General features: G+C 36.0%; 1 protein-coding gene across 2 annotated transcripts in view; it reads left to right on the top strand.

Moving 5' to 3' along the window:
- ASAP1 (ArfGAP with SH3 domain, ankyrin repeat and PH domain 1) overlaps positions 1-18,210 on the top strand; it is a 157,503-nt gene that overhangs the window by 129,264 nt on the left and 10,029 nt on the right. For both annotated transcript variants that reach the window (XM_075495269.1, XM_075495270.1), the window contains 5 exons: positions 1,184-1,291; positions 2,640-2,868; positions 12,193-12,354; positions 15,266-15,332; positions 17,522-17,580. In XM_075495269.1, the coding sequence (XP_075351384.1) occupies positions 1,184-1,291; positions 2,640-2,868; positions 12,193-12,354; positions 15,266-15,332; positions 17,522-17,580 (625 nt within the window). The remainder of the gene's footprint in view (positions 1-1,183; positions 1,292-2,639; positions 2,869-12,192; positions 12,355-15,265; positions 15,333-17,521; positions 17,581-18,210) is intronic.

The following is an 18,210-nucleotide window of genomic DNA, read 5'->3' as shown; positions in this document are numbered from 1 at the left end:
TTTCTTTGCAGCATATATTTAATAAAGTAACATCTGCCATTAATGTGGACCAACTGATTGTGTCGTAGAACAAACAAAAACAAGTGGATGTTAGCAGTGAGCTTATCTAGCGGTTAATCATTTCAATTATTATAATCGAAATTCCACTAATACCTCACTGATTATTTCAGTTAACTATAATAGAGCATTGACACCTTTTCTCTTTTTTTCATTTTTGAAGAGGAAAATTATTTCTGCATTTTTCTCAAAAGTGGCAATGAGATAAGATTAAGAGTAAAAAAGAAATATGAGTGAGCATATTGTTTACCATGGGCAATAAAAAAGTACAAAATAAATATCTAGATGTTTGTGATATGGTAGATGTACTAAACTAATTTCTGTTGCTTAGCTGGAGTCTTAACTGTGTAATTAAATTCAATTTCAACTCAAGTGGGTTCATTAATACTTACATAACAGATTGAAAATCTTTCTTTCAAATTTTATTTTGGGATGATAGTTAAAGGCTCTCCTGAATCAACTAGTACCAAGTAGACTACATTTCAAAGGATGTGAAGGAATAAATAATGATGGGAAATCTAAGCATTGAAAAGGAGAATTTATCTTCTCAGAATAACAATGAACTGCAATTTTCTTTTTTTGCTGATAGTTGAAGTAGTAGATTTTTATAGAATGTGAATACATTATTTGGGCTGGCAAAGTAGAGGAATTTTGTGCTTAAGACACATTGGCCTCATCCAGTGAGAGGGAGGGAAATATTTAAATAAAAGGTAAATACCTTTTATTTTGATTCCAACATAAGGATTGTGATTTTTGGAGGGGTAATAGTTGTATGTACCAGAATGTATAAATAGGTTTTGCCTTTCCTTTTTGGAAAGGAGGGCTCCAGATGCATTCTGCTTTTCTGCATCTGGTTTTGCTTCATGTCATCTTTTCAAATGCTTGTCAAACTTGGCAACTTCTACCCATTTTGAGAAAATCTTCCCTTTTTGCCTTTTAGATGTTTTTCTATACCTCAAATAAATGGAAGGATATTTGTGTGATTGCCCTGAAATGTTTTCTTTTTAATGTCTAGAAAAGTTTTAAACCTCTAAATGTTCTAGTTTATTGCTTGCTGTTACAAAAATAACTTTGTTGACACCAAAGGAACAGCGAGTATTTTAACAAGAATTTTTATTTCTTTCAGCTTTCTCAAGCCAAGGCAGGAAAGCTAAACCCACACGTCCATGTAGAGTATGAATGGAATCTTCGTCAGGAAGAAATTGATGAAAGTGATGATGACTTAGATGATAAGGTAAGCATGAATTACTGATACGGCTATGCACAGAAACTGTCATAATTTCTGTTTTGTGGAAATGAATGGAAATTAGACACCCACTTTAACCTTTCTTTTTCTTACAGATTTTTTTGAGAGGAAAAAAGCTAGTTTTGAGGCCTGTATTAAGACTGCTGAAGTGCTTTTTGAATACACTTTGTCAGCCTAGTTATTATGGACTTGAGTTTCAGAAGTTTTGCTTTGACAAGACATACAATATAATATAAATCAGTAAATGTAGATTACTTTGTCATTTTATCCCCTTCTGAATTCTAGGCTGTTCATTTTTAGCTGGAGGAAATCCAAAGTTTACATACTTTTTTATCCCATAAATTAATTAAAAAGCTAGTTGTTGAATCAATTAACTCTATTTTTCAAAAACTGTGTTTTGCACGTTATGCCTGATTTAAAAAAAGAAGTAATGGAAAGACAAAACTTGAGGGCATAGGATAATTGCCATCCTAGAGCATGTGAAATCTTAGCTTCAGTGTCCTACTTTAGCAAGTCAGTTAATTATTCTGGCTCTGTTTCTGTAATAAATGGGAATACATACACCTCTCCTATTTTGTATGGGTGCTGTAGAAAGAAATGTGGTGAACTTTTCATTTTTTTTGCTACACTTGGGACTGAAAAATTCAGAAATGCAAATAACTTACATATCCTCAAGGACAGTAGAGAACAAAATTGTTATCTGTGTGAGGAGCCTCAGGAGGATGACTAATGCTGTATTGGAGATAATAGCCTGCCTGAACCAGAGCTGCAGTGAAACAGATCGTGCTCCATACGCAGCTATTAATATACAGGAATCAAAAATTGCTGTGTAAAATTTCTTCAAAGAGCCATTATATACGTTTAAGAGAGCCATGCCACTGAATATATTGCTAGTTCAGTCAGCAAATAAATCTGATGTTTCAGAAGTGGTTATTTTATTTTTAATATGCATCAATGGGGTAATATACTTGATCTTTGAGGATAACTGTCTGGTAAAGAGCTTATTTGAACTGAAAATTACTCTTGTATTCTAAAAACTTTACTAGGCTTTTATTGGTATATTATTTAGTATATTGTGCATCTCCTGCTTTAAGAATACACCTAACTTTGTGTATATGATGATTTGTAGATGGTACAGTCTTTATTTTTTAGTTAGAGGAGAGGATCTTGCAGGTTGGATCACTGAGAAGGGGAGCATTGTGGGCTTATTGGTCCAATAAAGAAAGAAATTATGCTCATGTTCACTAGAATATGTTCTGTTATGTTCTTTCCCAAACATATTAACTATATTTAGTATTTTGAGAGCTGTATAATATATTCATTTTTCTATTCACAGCCTAGTCCTATAAAAAAAGAAAGATCTCCAAGACCCCAAAGTTTTTGTCACTCTTCGAGCATTTCTCCCCAAGACAAAATGACTCATCCGGCATTTAGCACTCCTAGAGACAAGCAAAGACTCTCCTATGGAGCTTTTACCAATCAGATCTTTGCTTCTACAAGCACAGATTCACCCACCTCTCCAACTGCAGACGCTCCTCCTCTTCCTCCTAGAAATGCTGGCAAAGGTAAGTCTGTCTTCAAACTACACTTTTTACTGCGAACAGTAATTTTTCCACAGTTGTCCTTCCTTTAACCAGGTGCATTAAAACATTTCAAGATGTAGCATGTTTTTCTTATTACATTGATGTGGTAATGTGGTACAATGCATGTTCAAAACTTAAACAAAAAAAAGGGAGGGGGACGACACACACTTTGTAATGGACTCATTCATAACCGTGTACATGAATGGGTGAAAAAATAAATTAATACTCTGCTAAATAAAAGTTGGTTCATTTTATGTAGAAATTCTGTTCATATTTTGGAGAAGCATTTTTAAGCATTTGCAGTCACAAAAATACAAGTTTTTTTAGAAAAAGGCTGATGGTGCGTAGTGCTATACGATGATGTGCTGTGTAGTGTCTGACAGAGAGTGTGAAGAAACAAAGCTATGGAGGAGAGGAGGTGTAAGAAGACTCCCTCTCCTTGCAGTCAGACAGTGTGGCAAAAGAAAAATACCAGAATGACCTGTGAAGTGCTGAGCAGGTTGGTATTAAAGTTCCTTCCCTCTCAGTGCATCAACACTCTCCTCTTCCATTTTGGTGAGTGCTAGAGGGGCGTAAACAACGGCAGAGAAAATACCAAGCCTATTGCCAGATAGTTAACAACTCCCTTACGCGCTGAAGATCTAAACTAAACATCACCCATTCTTCCGCGAGTGGAACAACCATTTTGCTCTTGTAGAATTATCCATAAGGAAGGTTTGTGCAAGTTGAATCAGTTTTGCAATCTACATTTAGTTGAAATGAATGACATGCTCTTTCTTCTTAATAATTGTAGTGACACTCTTGGTAGTGCTTGAAAGGGAAGAGAACTTATTTCCATATGAGACTTTCTCTTGCAGCCGTAGTGGATGGTGGTTCTTTGACTTAGGTAGCTATAACTTCAAGTTTAGAGGATGTATTTATGGAACAAAATCTGTTACTTTACAATAATTTGTGCAAATCTACTTTTTAGAACAAAAACCTCCCTTCATTTTTTCCCTTTTTTTTATGTATTTAATTTAGAAATAGCCAAATTGTGTTTTTACAGTAGACTTGTTAGGGAAAACTTTAGTTGTGATGAAAGCTACAGTATAGTTTAAGGCTTCAGCAGTTATGCTGATGCTCCCTTTTGTTAGCACTGCTATAACTTCATACTTCATTTCCTCAACTGGTAGTTAACTTTTTTTTTTAAACAAAAAAAAAAGGAAGAACTCTCTCACTAAAATGTGAAAAGAGTAAAAGGGACAGAACAGAGTGTGTTGGCATCTGATGTCTGCTTTTACATGGTTCAGATGCTGTGCTTAAGAACTATTGTTCCACCATCAGTCTTTGTCATGTACTGGCAACTTTCAAATTAATCCCTTGGCTCTCTTCTTTAAATGGGTTTGTTTTCTATTAAGAGGAAAAGCAATTTTGCCAGGGTATGCTTTTTTCACATGAGATTTCATAATCCAAGTTTCTTTCCATCAGTTTCATTGGGGACTCATTTGTATTCCTTGTAACTTTGTTGACCTTCCTGATGGCATTACAAGATTCTAACTTTTTCCTTCCTCTCCCCCATCTTTTTTACATGCTCTAACAGTCAGCTACTGATTGTCCGTTGTCAGACACAGTATACTGGCTTAGATGTTCCTTCAGTCTGACCTAGGATAACTTTTTTTTTTTTGTCATGAAGTTGCAAGACTTGGAAACTAATCATGGAGCCCATTTCCTTAAGAAGGTTAAGGAGCTTGTGTCTTGTATCTGCCTATACACTGCTTAGTATGTTGTCAGCTTTCAATGGATTATAATGAACGTTATTTCTTTGTCATTATATAGTGTATCTGCCATACGGACTTATTCAGAAAACTGTCTTTTTCTCCAGGACAGGGAATATTTACCTGCATATTTCATTCTAAGTATGTATTCAGGTTTCAGAAATGTTAGACGTTTTCCTAGGTGTTCCTGCAAACTCCTAGGTGAGTGAATTAACACAACACCAAAGCTACTTGGAAGGAAATGAAGCGTTGAGTTCTTGTGTGTTTTCATGTCAAGGATTAAGCAAAAGAAATCCTTATTTATATTACAACAAAATAATATGATATTATCACAAAATACAGAGAACTATTGCCTTCTAATCGTAATCGTAACATTAACTACTTAATCAGAGTGGAAAATGCCAGATTCACAGTGTAAGTCTGAGAGAGAGGTTGAATGGAACTAGTGTTACATTAGTCACTAGGCTTCTCTGCTCCAAACATGCCAAAACTTTACAGTCTGTGAGTGATGCTGGTTTTTTGGTTGATTTACATTCAATTATATTGTAAAGTATTTAATCAGTTTTAGAAGTTTCCATTAAATACATGCCTGTGTTACAGGAATAATTTAACAGACTCAGAATAACAGGGGAACAAAGTGACAAATGCATAGAACATTCATCAGTGTGGGAAAGTCACTCTAGAAGCATCATTGCAGATGCACTTATGCTTCATTATAAACTGTGCTACACCTTGTTATCTCCCCGCCTTCCAGCTCCCAAACAGACTGTTTAAAAGAAAAAGAAGCAGACTTTCCACTTTCATAAGACACTGGTGACACATCTTAATTTTGAAACAGTCTGAGATGATTTTGTTACTGTAGGAAAAAGTAATTCTTTAGAATTTATCTGCTCTTTTGAGATTAGTAGTAATGGAGTATATCCCTTACATCCAAGTTTAACATAAAGCTTACTTACCAAATGCTTTTTTTTGGGTTGTTGTTTTTGTTTTGGGGTTTTTTTTTTTTTTTTTTTTTTTAGAAAAGTTAATTTTAATAGCTACCTATTTGATTTAAGATTATATGAAAACATAGTATTCATATATATTTTGTGCTAAGTTCCCTAAATAGAAAGAGTAAGAAGAGCATTGAATCTGTAATTAAATTTAAGCTTACCTTCTGTCCCCAAATGTAATCCAATCTTTGTCCCTGCTCTGCTGAGAGGCTCCAGTAGATACCATGGGACCCTGCTAGAACATGGAGACCGTCTGTAGGGAGTGGATAGCTGGTGGGATCCATATGTCAGAAGGAGGCAGAGGTTTTTAAAGCTTCATAATCTTTCATATCCTTTGAGACATACAGATAAAACTCTTTTCCAAATCATGTTGTATATTTAAACAAAACCACCTCCCTTTAGCCCTCTGTAAGCTGGCTTCATTGGCCAGTGAAGTTCTTGGTAGCAAGGTTCCATGGTGTTTGCTGAGATGCCACAGTGGAATGGAAGCCATCAAGTCTGAACTTTGTGTTGGGGAAAGAAGGTAAGTTTAGAGCAATTTATGTAATGCACACCACTCTTGCCCATGGTTTTTAGTGGATATGGTGTCTAAAAATTAGTTTGATTAATTGTAAAAAATGTATAGGTACAATTGTTGGAGTATGTGTACATGGGGATTTTTTTTAAGTTTCTCCATATATCATTCTCATGTAAGTTCAGATTTTCCAGGTTGATAACTTTTCAAAAAATTCTTCAAAAAAATCTTGCTGGAGCAAGGTTTGTATTTGGGTTTGTTTGTTCACAAAGCAGATAGCTGTGATGATTTTTAAGGTACTGCTACTCCCTTAGTATTTGCTATCAGTTCTGAAGTTGAAGGTTCCTGCAGCAACACTGTAAAAGATGTGCCTGCGTATCAGCTGATGAGTGAGCCTGAACTGATAAAGCATATTGGCTTAAGACAGTGTTACTCTACACTGAACCAGCTCATCTGTGGATTCATCTTGCTTTCTGCCATCTCTTCTACAGCTTTAGTTAATCCTAATAGAATGCAAAGTACAGAGTACTTTTACAGAATACAACCACTGCGAAGCCAACCACTGTATGCCTTTTCCAGTCGTTTATATAACCTTATTCAGGTTCAACTTACTTGTGTTGTCATTCAAGCCTTTAGTCTGTAACATTCTGAAAAATCATCTTTTTCATTAGTCTTTCCAGCTTACACTTGCGTTATGGCTCCAGACATCTAGCAGGTCTTCTGCCTGTTGTTTTACAAAAAGCTTTCAAAAAACAATCAACATTTAAGTAGTTGCATGACTCGGCACATAAGCTAAATAAACTTTTGCAAAACCTTAATTGCAAATCCAATGAGAGGGCAATGTTGCTAACTAGTTTTGTAGAAGTGTTAGGCAATCTAAGCCATGTTTCCTTAATTTTAGCTGAAAGAAAATTGATTTTTAATGGTTCTGCCTATTTGTCTTACATGGGATGAACACCCAGGTCAGGGATCAATTTTATGTCATGAAATTACGATTGGATCTTCAATACTTAGAAGTTTGCATATTTTACGCTCTCTTTCACAGCTCTAATGTTAGGTACATAAACCCAAAGGCATTTCCTTCGTGGTTCCAGTCCACTGCTACTGCAGACACCATGTCATATAATCTGGTTCTTCGTTTGATCAGACTCAATTTCTAACCAAATTAGCTTATTTGCATTTACTAGTAACTTCTAGAAGTTGTCTGACTGCATTGCTTGCAGGATTAGAAATCTTCTCAAGTCCACTAAATTACTTTGTTATGTACCAACATTGTCATTTAGCTTTGGTGATTTTTCTGGCATTGGTGTCCGTATCAAGGCACTACCTGGAGAGCAATCATACAGGTCTCCATTTCTGTTTTGTTAGACTGAACAAACCAGGCATTTCACCTTTTCTGATAGAAGAGTATTTTCGTTCTCCTATCAGTTAAGTTGTCCTTTCATCATGCTAGCCCTTCTCTGTACCCTTGCTGTTTAAATTGGCTTTCTTAAGTATAAGTGACTGGAAGTGTAGGGATAGCATTAAAACCTTGCTGTTTCTGCTGGAAATACTACATCAAAATATCCTTTCATCCTATTTATTTTTTCGTGATTGCATCATACTATGGTGTATCGGGCATTACACAGGTAGTCTACTACCATTTTCAACTGGAGTCCCTAATTTAAAGTACAAATGCTTTCTTAGTCTAGAATTTTAACGTTGTATATACTGTTGTATTTAATCGCAGTTCTGTTACCTCTGCCTTTGAGGTCATCCAGTTTCTTCTGTTCATATTGAATGCTTTCAGGATTCTACGGCTCTCTTGAATACACTTCAAGACTTAATTTTTTAAATACTCTTATAAATGTGTTGTGCATTTTGGTTAAATAATACTAGTTATCCCACTCAAACTCTGTATTTTTTTAGTACCATAATAGGAAGGGAAGGCTGACAACTATTGATTTAATGTGGGTTTTTTATATTTGTGTATCAACCCAAAATACAACATTCTTTAATATAAATTTTGGCTCTTTTTTTTTTTTTTTTTAACGGGACCTTTTTTAGCATTAATTATAGAATGTACTTCAGATGCTAATGTTGAATCAATGTATATTCTTAGCTTTCTTGTTCAGAGTGATTGTGATAATTTTTTCTTTAATTATGGTCTCATTTTTGTTACTAAAGATATATGATATGAAGTAAGACAAACTGAAGGAGGCTTTTAGTAATATCTCTGCAAAAATGTCACTCATAAGAACATTAAAAATAAGTATAATGACACTTGTTAATGAAAATACTATTTTTAATATAAACTTACTTTCCTTTGCAGTACCCATTCTGCCGTTAACTGGAATACTGGTTAATCAATATGTCTCATTAAGTGGTAAAAAAATAAATACAAATGTGAGGTTTTTACACTCTAAACCCACCATTTTTTGCGTGGATGCTAACAGCTTTGCATGGTTTCACAAGTACACAAATTAACAGATACTATACTAACTGCTCAAAAGCTGAAGGGCAATGCACTATTAATTGTAGACCTTTTCCAGTTATTTACCTTAGTACAATAAATTTGAGATTATTTAGTCTATTTGCACATGGAAGTGTGATTATTAAGAAAAAAGTGATAAAAGATGACTACAGCTTTACTGAAAGCAACTGCTCCCCAGCTAACCAAAGAAAAGAGAGCCTAACGGAAGCAAAATTTAAAAAATCTAGGTCAAGATTTGGTTTTTTTTTTTTTTTTTTTTTTGCTTGTGTGAGGAAAATGATTTACATGAAATGTAAACCGCAACTATGTGAGAAATCATCGTTAAGATGACTGTGGAGAAGAAATGGTTGGCTTACTTGCTGCCTGGTTAGAATCACAAAATATCTTGGACCTAGAAAAATAACCGCTCTGATTATTACTTAGAAATATCTGGCTAGCCTTGCATAGTTAAAAATACCATGTAAGAATTTTTTTCAGATTTTGTGTGTGTGTGAGTGTATATATATATATATATATATATATATATATATGTAATACAAAGTATTTTATAATAATTTTACCGACACTTCGTACATCATCAGATCTTTGTATTGTTCCACCAGTTGTTTCCATAAACTGATGTAGATTCTAGAATGCTTCCCACGTTTGCTTTATTCCAAGCATGGTGTGACTTTATACCTCTTTCTGAAAAGATGTTTTGAAGTTTTCCTTTATTTTCTGTTTATTTGAAAGTAAGTTATTTTGTATTTCAACCACCTAATCATTAGTGTATGAGTTCTAAATTCATATTTATTCCTTCCATTAAATTAATATAGGAATAGACGCTAGGAGTCGGAAAAGGTGCACTATTTTTAATACCTTAACTCCTTTTCCCTGTAACTGTTGTATGGCATGTGAACTTTTGAAAGCTATGAAGTGATAATGTTTTTCAACCCTTCTGTGATGTCTGGAGATATACTACTAGTGTGAAATATAAAATACATCCACATAACCACATTTAAAGAATTTTTAATCCTACTAGATTTTATTTTTGTGGAGAAGGATTCTTCATTTTATTGGCAATAAAAAGTACAAATTTTACTTCATGTCCGAAGTTTTATTTTTGCAATAAGCGCACAATACTATTTCAGTGCATTTCCTCCACTTTTTTTCCTTTAAGCCAAGTTTGAACTCTTTGTCACTTGTGGCGGGGCTGGAGACCCTGGCAGCATAGAGCGGTAAGGCTGTAGTGCAGGAGGAACAGCAGGACACTAGGTGGTGGTAGGACAGAACCTGTGCGGTCTTGGCCATTCCTACTTGCAGACATTTTGGAAGCGTGTAACTCCTTTTTGAGATGTCAGGACAAGACAAAAATACTATCCTGACATACTGTCTATGTTTTCTACATGCTTTAAAAATACTGTTACTTTTAACAGTGGATATTGAATTTTCCTTTCCCCGTCGCCACTCCTAGATATGCTCTGAATTACTTAGAGCTTATAGAACAACCTTTGATTCGTTATCTATTTAAGCAAACTAAAGAAATTATAACTTGCAGAAGTCTAGGGGATCGTCAGTCAAAACTTAGCATGAGAAAAGTTTTTTGTTTTTGCTGGCAGAAACGTTTCAATGTATGGTTTAAATTAGCTTGCTTTCTTAAGCTCATGGAAGAAATTAAAATGAGAAAGGATACAAACTGGGGAACAGTCCTGTTAATTTGCACTAACGTTTGACTGCTTGTCAATTAATGGTTTTGTGAACTTGGAAGTAAATTGAGAGGAATAATCACAAAATATATAATTTGATTTACAAGAGTAAGCAATTAATGGAAAGCCAGGCCCAAAATACCTGCTGGGATTGTGGTTGAGATACTCTCCTGAACAGCAAAAAGGCCTTCCAGGCTTGAATTTGGAAGAGAATAGACTGAATCATTAACTCATTAGGGGCAGTTTTATTAATCTTTTATTTAGGAAGAAAGGGGTTAAGAAGAAAGAGGGCGGTCACCCACTGAAAATATCTGGCAAATGTACATATGCTTATAGGATAATTGAAGTTACTTTTTTCAATGCTTAATATTTTACCTAATGAATTTTAGCAAAGATTATTCTTCACTGATTTTAATACTTTCATGATATATAGTAATTTGGGAAGGAATGCAGACTTTGGTAACTTTCAGTCTACCTACAGAGACTGGTAATATATAATTTTTAAAGAGGCAGCTCTAGTTCTATGTGCAGGTTAGGGTATAAGCTGATTAACAATGAAGATTTTGTCTCAAATACTGTTCAAATAAGTTAGGTTTTCAAAAATAGGCAAGTTGGTTCTACAGTGCCACAAAAATATGTGGCGATAGACTTGAAATTTCAGGTATAAATAAACTCTGCTTTTAAAACTTTATGTCAATTTTCTGCATTTATCTAGAGCCTGTGATGGCAAAGCTCTCTTACATGCAACGCTTATTGCAAGATCATGACTACAGTGAAGCGTTATTTGTTGGTTAGATTAAAAACAAAACAACAAAAAAACCCTAGCAAACAAACCAAACCTCAACAAGAAAGCCCTTAAAGCTATTCTACCCTAATGTAGAACTAATTTAGATAGGTGTTACAGTAATTTCTTTTGGCGGTAATGGCAGCTGACTTGAGCAGTTGTCCTCTCACTGCATGTTTGCGCCCTGCACTGCCTGCTTCCTTGAGCTGCTTATTAAAGACATTTTTGAACGTGAATGGTGAGGTTGATTAGGGAAAATTCTTGTCTTCCCTCGGGGTTATTTTGTCTTTTAATCTGTATCTGTTCCCATATCTTGTAAAACATGCACTGTGTTGAATAACACTTGTGCCAACATTGATGCAGGGGGAAATAAAGGGTTTAAGGGTAGGGGACTGCATAAGCTCTTATAAGCAATGCTACCATTAAATATGCTACCATAAATACCAAATCTCAGCCTCAGAAAGGGCTTTTCTGATGTTTATTTTATATGCTCTGCATACAACAATTTGCATTACTCTAAAAATGCATGTTCTGATGTATTTAAGCCACAGAAAAAAAAGGGAAAATAACTACAGAAAAACTTATTAAGTTTACAATCCTATTTTCAAAATGCATGGAAAATTTGTAGATAGACGTCTATTCCTCCCCCCCCCCAAGTTTATTAATAGAATTTGTATGGGATGCTCTGGAGGGGAAAAAAAATCCCCACATAATAGAACATCTAGAAAGCTATTTCATTATGGTATAAATTAATAGTAATTTTAATCCCACATGCTAAATATTACTTAATTTTGAAATGTCATGCTTTTTTTTTTTTTTTTTCCCCAACAATGCCTAAAATTAGAAATCCTGGAGTGATTGGTCCTGTATTTTTTAAACATAAGTACACGTGTCATTCTATTGTCAAGTTGCTTATATTCCCACAGCTAAGATGGTTAAAAATGTGGTGAACGTGTCGTTTAATCTAAACAGTGTTTTGGCATGGCTTGTCTTTTTATTTTAGTCTTTTGCTGCACTTCGCTGTGGGTCTGACTGTGAATTTTTCACTGCTGCTTTGACGTTTATGCACATGTATTTGTAAGAAGATTGTTTGTTATTTTGCAGGCCCACCTTCAACCCTCCCTCTAAGCACTCAAACCTCTAGTGGCAGCTCCACTCTTTCCAAGAAGAGACCACCTCCCCCACCCCCAGGACACAAAAGAACCCTCTCTGACCCACCAAGCCCACTACCTCATGGACCCCAGAATAAGGGCCCAATTCCTTGGGGTGAGTTTTGAAACGCAAAACAAAAGGGCAGGGGAAAACCTTTATGATGGATGATATATGATCTTTGGTTTCTTTTTACCTGGTGCTTGCTTTCCAATGATTGCAGCTTGATGTAACGTCAGCTCAGATAAATCAACAGTTCTATCTTCTGTCACTCTAGCTTCCAGGCTTCTGTATCTGAGTCTCACTTGAGAAAACTGAAAATATTCCACGCTCCCCTGGGGCCCAATTCAAATCTCCTCTGCTGCCTCCCTCTCTCTACCCTAGCTGCCCAGGCTGCCCTCACCCCAGCCCCCTCATCTGCTGCATCTACTCTGTATCTGCTTCCTCACCCCTGCTCCTGTTCTGACCAGCTCATTGATCTAGATGGATTTTGATTTGGGGCAGACAGACCTCGATGAATGCGTACGGTTCTCCTGATTGCCAGAAGAGCTTGTTTCCTTGGGCTCTATGCCAGATCTCTCCTGTAAAGTGTTCACACCTAGCTGGTGGGGGTGTGTTGTCTTAATATGTTTTCAGGTTTTGTGATGTTGTCTGTACATATACAAAGACTGATAGGTTTGCATCCTTCTACCTGCAGAAGTTATACAGAAACAGTACTTTTTTTTTTTTTAACAGAATACCTTTCTGTCAGAAACTTTTTAGAAACTATTTTCCAGACTACTCAAATTCTTCCTCTCCTCAATAAACATTGCTCTATGCAGTCAACTTCTCCCAGTGGCTATAAATCTCAGGCCCATGTAATTTTCTGTAATTTTAGTCTTGGTGTTAGGATTTCCATAAATCTGTAAATGTTTGAGCTGGAATCCAATGCTTACATAGGGGGGTCATCCATACACTACCTATATCTTAGGAGTATCTTCTCTCTGTTCTAATATAAACACAAAATTACTAGCCTAAAAAAAAAAACTGGAAGCCTAAAAGCACCATTTTTTTTTCAGCAAATTGAGTTAAATGTGGTCAATCATGGAGTACTTGTCTGTAGAATATGTGATTTAATCTAGGATTTAATATGAAGAGAAGTACAGAGTCCAATGAAAAGCAAAGTCTTTTTCTCAAGAAATACAAATAATGGCGATCTTTTCAGTTCTCTACTTTTCAGATGTCTGGGATATGGAGAAATGTTTCCTTTGTTCTGTAATCTAACAGCCCTGTACTATTTCAGAGGTAGTAAAGACATTTTGAAGAGCTTGGACTTTAAAAATTTAAAAAAGCCCAAATATTTAAGTCCAGAACAGCACCCAAAATACCATATACTAGAATACTATATAATGTAACACTATTAGAATGAAAAGTGTGGTAGGCACAGATACTAAGCTAGTGCCAACTTTTCTTTAAAAATATTAGACAACAGATAAATGAAAAGGAAAATCTGGGAAAAGTGCAGGTGTGGAGTTGAAGATGAAGAACCTTATAGCAGTAGAATAGCTTTTCAAAGCAGGGCCAGAGAAGAACATTGCTTATTCTGTCTCTTTTCTGCTCTACAGTGCAGACTAAACTTCAGTGGATGGAAGAGGAGCCTCTTCTCCCCTTTTTGTTAGCTGAGATCTGTAAAAAAACTTATTTCAAAGTCCATTTGGATTTTAAGCAACCATTAAGTTTTGTGTTTATAAAAGAGGGAGTTTCTTGTAATCTGCCTTTGTGTTTTTGGTTTAAGAATATTGTTGGATGTTCACTGCTTTCCCTTTCAGAAGCTTTTTTCTTTGTTGTTATATTTCTTGTTATGTTGAATTTCAGCATTTGTTATCTAATCTGTGCATTAACTGAAGTTTCAAGCAGAGCAATCCTTAGCTTATGTCTAAGCAAATCAAGTTAGTATTCAAAGATGTTCTACAAATGTTACTTAGATTATTTTGGATTTCCATAGCAACCATGATATATTTTTTCCTCGCTTTATCCATAGGATCTACATGTGAAGGGTTTGCTGTTTGTCTTACCTTTCTTCTTCTCCCCCCCCCCCCCCCCCCCCCAATATAAACATATTTTTAGCAAGGCTCAGCATGAGCCTTTTCTGCTGTTTCATTTAGACTTCAGTGCACGAAGAAGGGTATCTAGGCAGATACTTCATTCTTTTGCATGGGAAGCATTTTGTGTTCTTGGATCATTAAATGTCACTTTACATCTATTTCAGTGACAACGTTTACTAATGGTTGTTGAAGCTGGTTCTAAGATTGTTAAGACATGCTGTAATAGATGAGGGAAGGGGGAATGATAAAGGCACTAAACCAAAGTAGTTAGTATGATTGTACCTTGGTGATGGTGATGGTTAATGAAAGAGAAGCCTTCTGCTGAAGGTGTTCAGAACCACTTGGGTTTGGATTTTGCTGCCTTTTGACAGAATTGAGTATACCCAGGATCTTTTCCTTACCAACGGTTAACATTCAGGTTATGGTAACATACTGACATAGTCATTAAATCAGCAAAGGCTATTCTTTCTGTAGAATAAAATACCAATCCTTAGAAATTTTAAGTTTTCTGAATAAAGTCACATCCATGGTGTTTTTAAAAAGACTTGCCTCATAACACGAAATGTAAACATCTGTGATAAATTTATTTGATACTGTCCTGCAGTATCTCCTTCTATTCAGAGAAAATTGAAACACTATATTCCAAACAAATGCCCTACAGCAGTAACTCAGCGATGTCATTCAATCTTTCCTTGCCAGCAGATGTGAGCTACCAGTGAGTTGTTTTAAAATGTGTTACATGAAAGGTCAAGTTGGATTATTATGGTCCATGCTGCTTTTTCAGTTACAAAATTATTCATAAAGAATGATCTTTAAAATCTTTAGACATGTTGTATAGAGGATACTTGGAAGAATGTGTACTACACTTTAAGTTGCACCCTCTGCTGATTTATATTTCAGTTATCCTAATAATTTTTTTTAAATTGTGCTTTTTTTCACCTCAGGTAATGATTTGGGCCCCCCTTCAACTAAGGCTGCAAACAAGTTTGAGGGGATGTCTCAGCAGTCAAGGTAAAACCTGTATATGAAGGCAAAGATGAAAATTTATCTAAACGTAACTAATTGGTAAATTAGAAAAAAAATTGCCTTTCATATGAAGTAAAATCCTAGCTATGTTTCTTCATTAGTTTTCTGCGTGCCTTGCTACCATACAAATACTTTGGCTTCATTGAGCCTCCTACGCTTTGTTCATAGCTGTCCATACACAATTCATCCTTTGAGCGGGACGGACAGAACGACTTGTACCAGAATCTATCTACTGCTCCTACAGAAGTGCTCTCTGAGCTGGGGAATGTTGCCTCAGTCTGCAGTCCAGCAGGACAAAAGTTTTATTTTCATGTCTCCTGGCATTTCACTTTATCTGCTTCAGTGTGAGGTCTCATGCCTGTAGCTGCAGAAGTGTCACTCTGGGTAGAGGCTGGCATCGAAGATAGCTGTAAGAGAGAGAATTCGTCTCAGTCTTCCAGCTTAACTGTTTTCCAGTCTGTTGAGCTTGTGTGCTGACACATAGCCTGTAATAACAGAAACAGCTTTTAGCTTGTAGTTCATCAGGTTCAGTACATTACAAGTGTCTTTTTCAATAGCTGGAGTAGTAAGGATAGCCATACATTCCTGTCACTTAGTGTTTGTTACTTCTTTATCCGTGTTGTGATTCCAAGGTCCTGAGGTTCAAAAGCATGGTAATTCTAATGAACATGTGCCTCGGGCAACATGACAGAGACCTTGCATGACCACATGTGTGCGTGATCAGGCCATGACTGGAGATGGATGTGTAATGTCAAACAAATCACAGTAGAAGACGTGTAGGTAGAGTTTTTGGACGCTCCTCAGTCTGTGATCTGCCTTGTCAGGACGGGCAGTGGACGTGTTGTTGGTAGCACAGCTGACTTGCTGTGTTTGCTGAATCCATCCAGGTGGCACTGGGTATTCAGGGAAAAAGTGGTGATGTTCTGCAGCACAAAGAGCTGGTGCCGTACTTGATACTTGTAAGACAAGGGTAAAAGTGTGGTATGGCATGCTTGATGGCATTAGATAAAGGCCGAGGTAATTATTTATTGAATCAAGATTGAGCTTGGCTGTTTTGTGACACAGTTTTGTGTCACAATATATTTTGACTATTTAAGAAAAGCTAGAAAATAAAGATAAAAGTGTTTCGTCATACTCATTTTGAAACGTTAGCTTCAGAGACAAATACCAAAATCAAGGCTGTTGATGCGGAAGACTCTCTGCTCTGTTGAACATATTCTGGCAACTTCCTCACTTTTCCTTGTTTTTTTGAGTAATTACTTTGAGGTGATACTGATTTTTGTTTATTTATTGCTTGATTTTTATACCTTACATCAATTGGCTTTCTTCTTTTCTTCCACAGTCCTTTTCTATAAAAGTGACTCGTGTGTGGTTTTGGTGGAAGAAATTGGGTGGGTTTTTTTGAAACTCGTAATATGTTTTGCCCTCGCATGCCATGTTTGCAAATTTGAGCCAGCCTGGTGTTAATTCTGAAAAAAATTGTCTACAACAGAAAGCATAGATGGAAAGTTTTGGCAATATGCAACTATCTAGGATTTTTATGCTGTAATTAAATTACTCGCAACTGTCCTGCTTGTATTGTTGCTTACCACTACGAGTAGCTAACACAGCTGTAACACAGGTTGACAGAGTAAAGCATGTTGTTTTCCCACAATCAGTATTTCCTTGGAGTAGCAGAGACTTTGTCTCCTAATGCAGCTGACGTGTGTGTAATACAGTATCATACTCATGCAGTAGGCTACAAGGCATAGGCTCAGTTCTGGAAAACTTCAAACCACTGACATAAAGGACAGGTTATGTTTTGAATGCTTCAGTATAATTATTTTAAAGACCAAATTTTCCTTAAAGTTCAGGATCTGCCCACTGAGCTGGTCTTTCAGCTTCACCTGTTTTCAGAGTCCATTTTTGCACGTACCATAGTTCGTAGAATAAATCTGCCCTGTAGCATTAAAGCTGTGTGGGGTTTGTATGTCTTTTTCTCTGAAAAAAGCGGTTCATTCTTACCAGTGCTTTGAGTTTTGGGATTGATCCACAGACAAGATGGTTATACAAAAGAAGCAAAATAAATGTGTATTTTTTTTTTTAATTACAGACATGTAGAGGGGAAAAATGGGAAAGAAAAAGTATATTTTATAACAGTTGTAAGCACTAATAATTCATATCTGTTGATTTAGCACTGGGACTGCAAAGACGGCTCTTGGCCCTAGAGTTCTTCCCAAACTACCTCAAAAAGGTAAGAGTTATTTCTGTGGGTATTCCCGTAATGATATATTTTAAATGTGTGTGAAAGTAGATACTTGTTTTAAATATATGGATCTTTGCAGCAGAAGTTTTATTTCTAAAATGCCACAAACCATGAAAGGTTAGCAAAACTGAAAGGATTTTGGAAGATTGGGAAAGTTTTTATTAAACTAAAAAAACAGTTAGACCTATGGAACATAAGGAGGAAAGAAAAAAAAAATCATAAACTAACTGAAGCTGGAGGAGACCTCAGGAGGTCAGCTGGTCCAGTCCACCACTTGGAGTAGGGTCAACTTGTTGACATGAGAGCAGGTTGCACAAGGCCATGTCCCGTCGCATTTTGAGTATCTCCGCGGATAACCCCTCTGGGCTCCCGTTTCTTTGACCACTCTCGTTGATAAATTCTTTTTTCTTCCTAATATCTGTAAGTCCAATTTCTTGATACCCTTGAAGCAAGTTGTGTCTGTTGCCATGTTTTGGCAATCAGGGTTGTTTTCCTTATAAATACTTTGAAAAGAATCAGGTACTATTATGTGCTCACTTATATATTGGTGACAAACTTGCAGAGACCATCATCCCAGTGAACACCTTATGGCCCTTTCTTTTTAGAAATGTTGGTGTT

This window comes from Mycteria americana, chromosome 2 (assembly GCF_035582795.1).
Source record: "Mycteria americana isolate JAX WOST 10 ecotype Jacksonville Zoo and Gardens chromosome 2, USCA_MyAme_1.0, whole genome shotgun sequence".
NCBI classification, from domain to species: domain Eukaryota; kingdom Metazoa; phylum Chordata; class Aves; order Ciconiiformes; family Ciconiidae; genus Mycteria; species Mycteria americana.
This window is presented reverse-complemented; position numbering and strand designations above follow the sequence as displayed.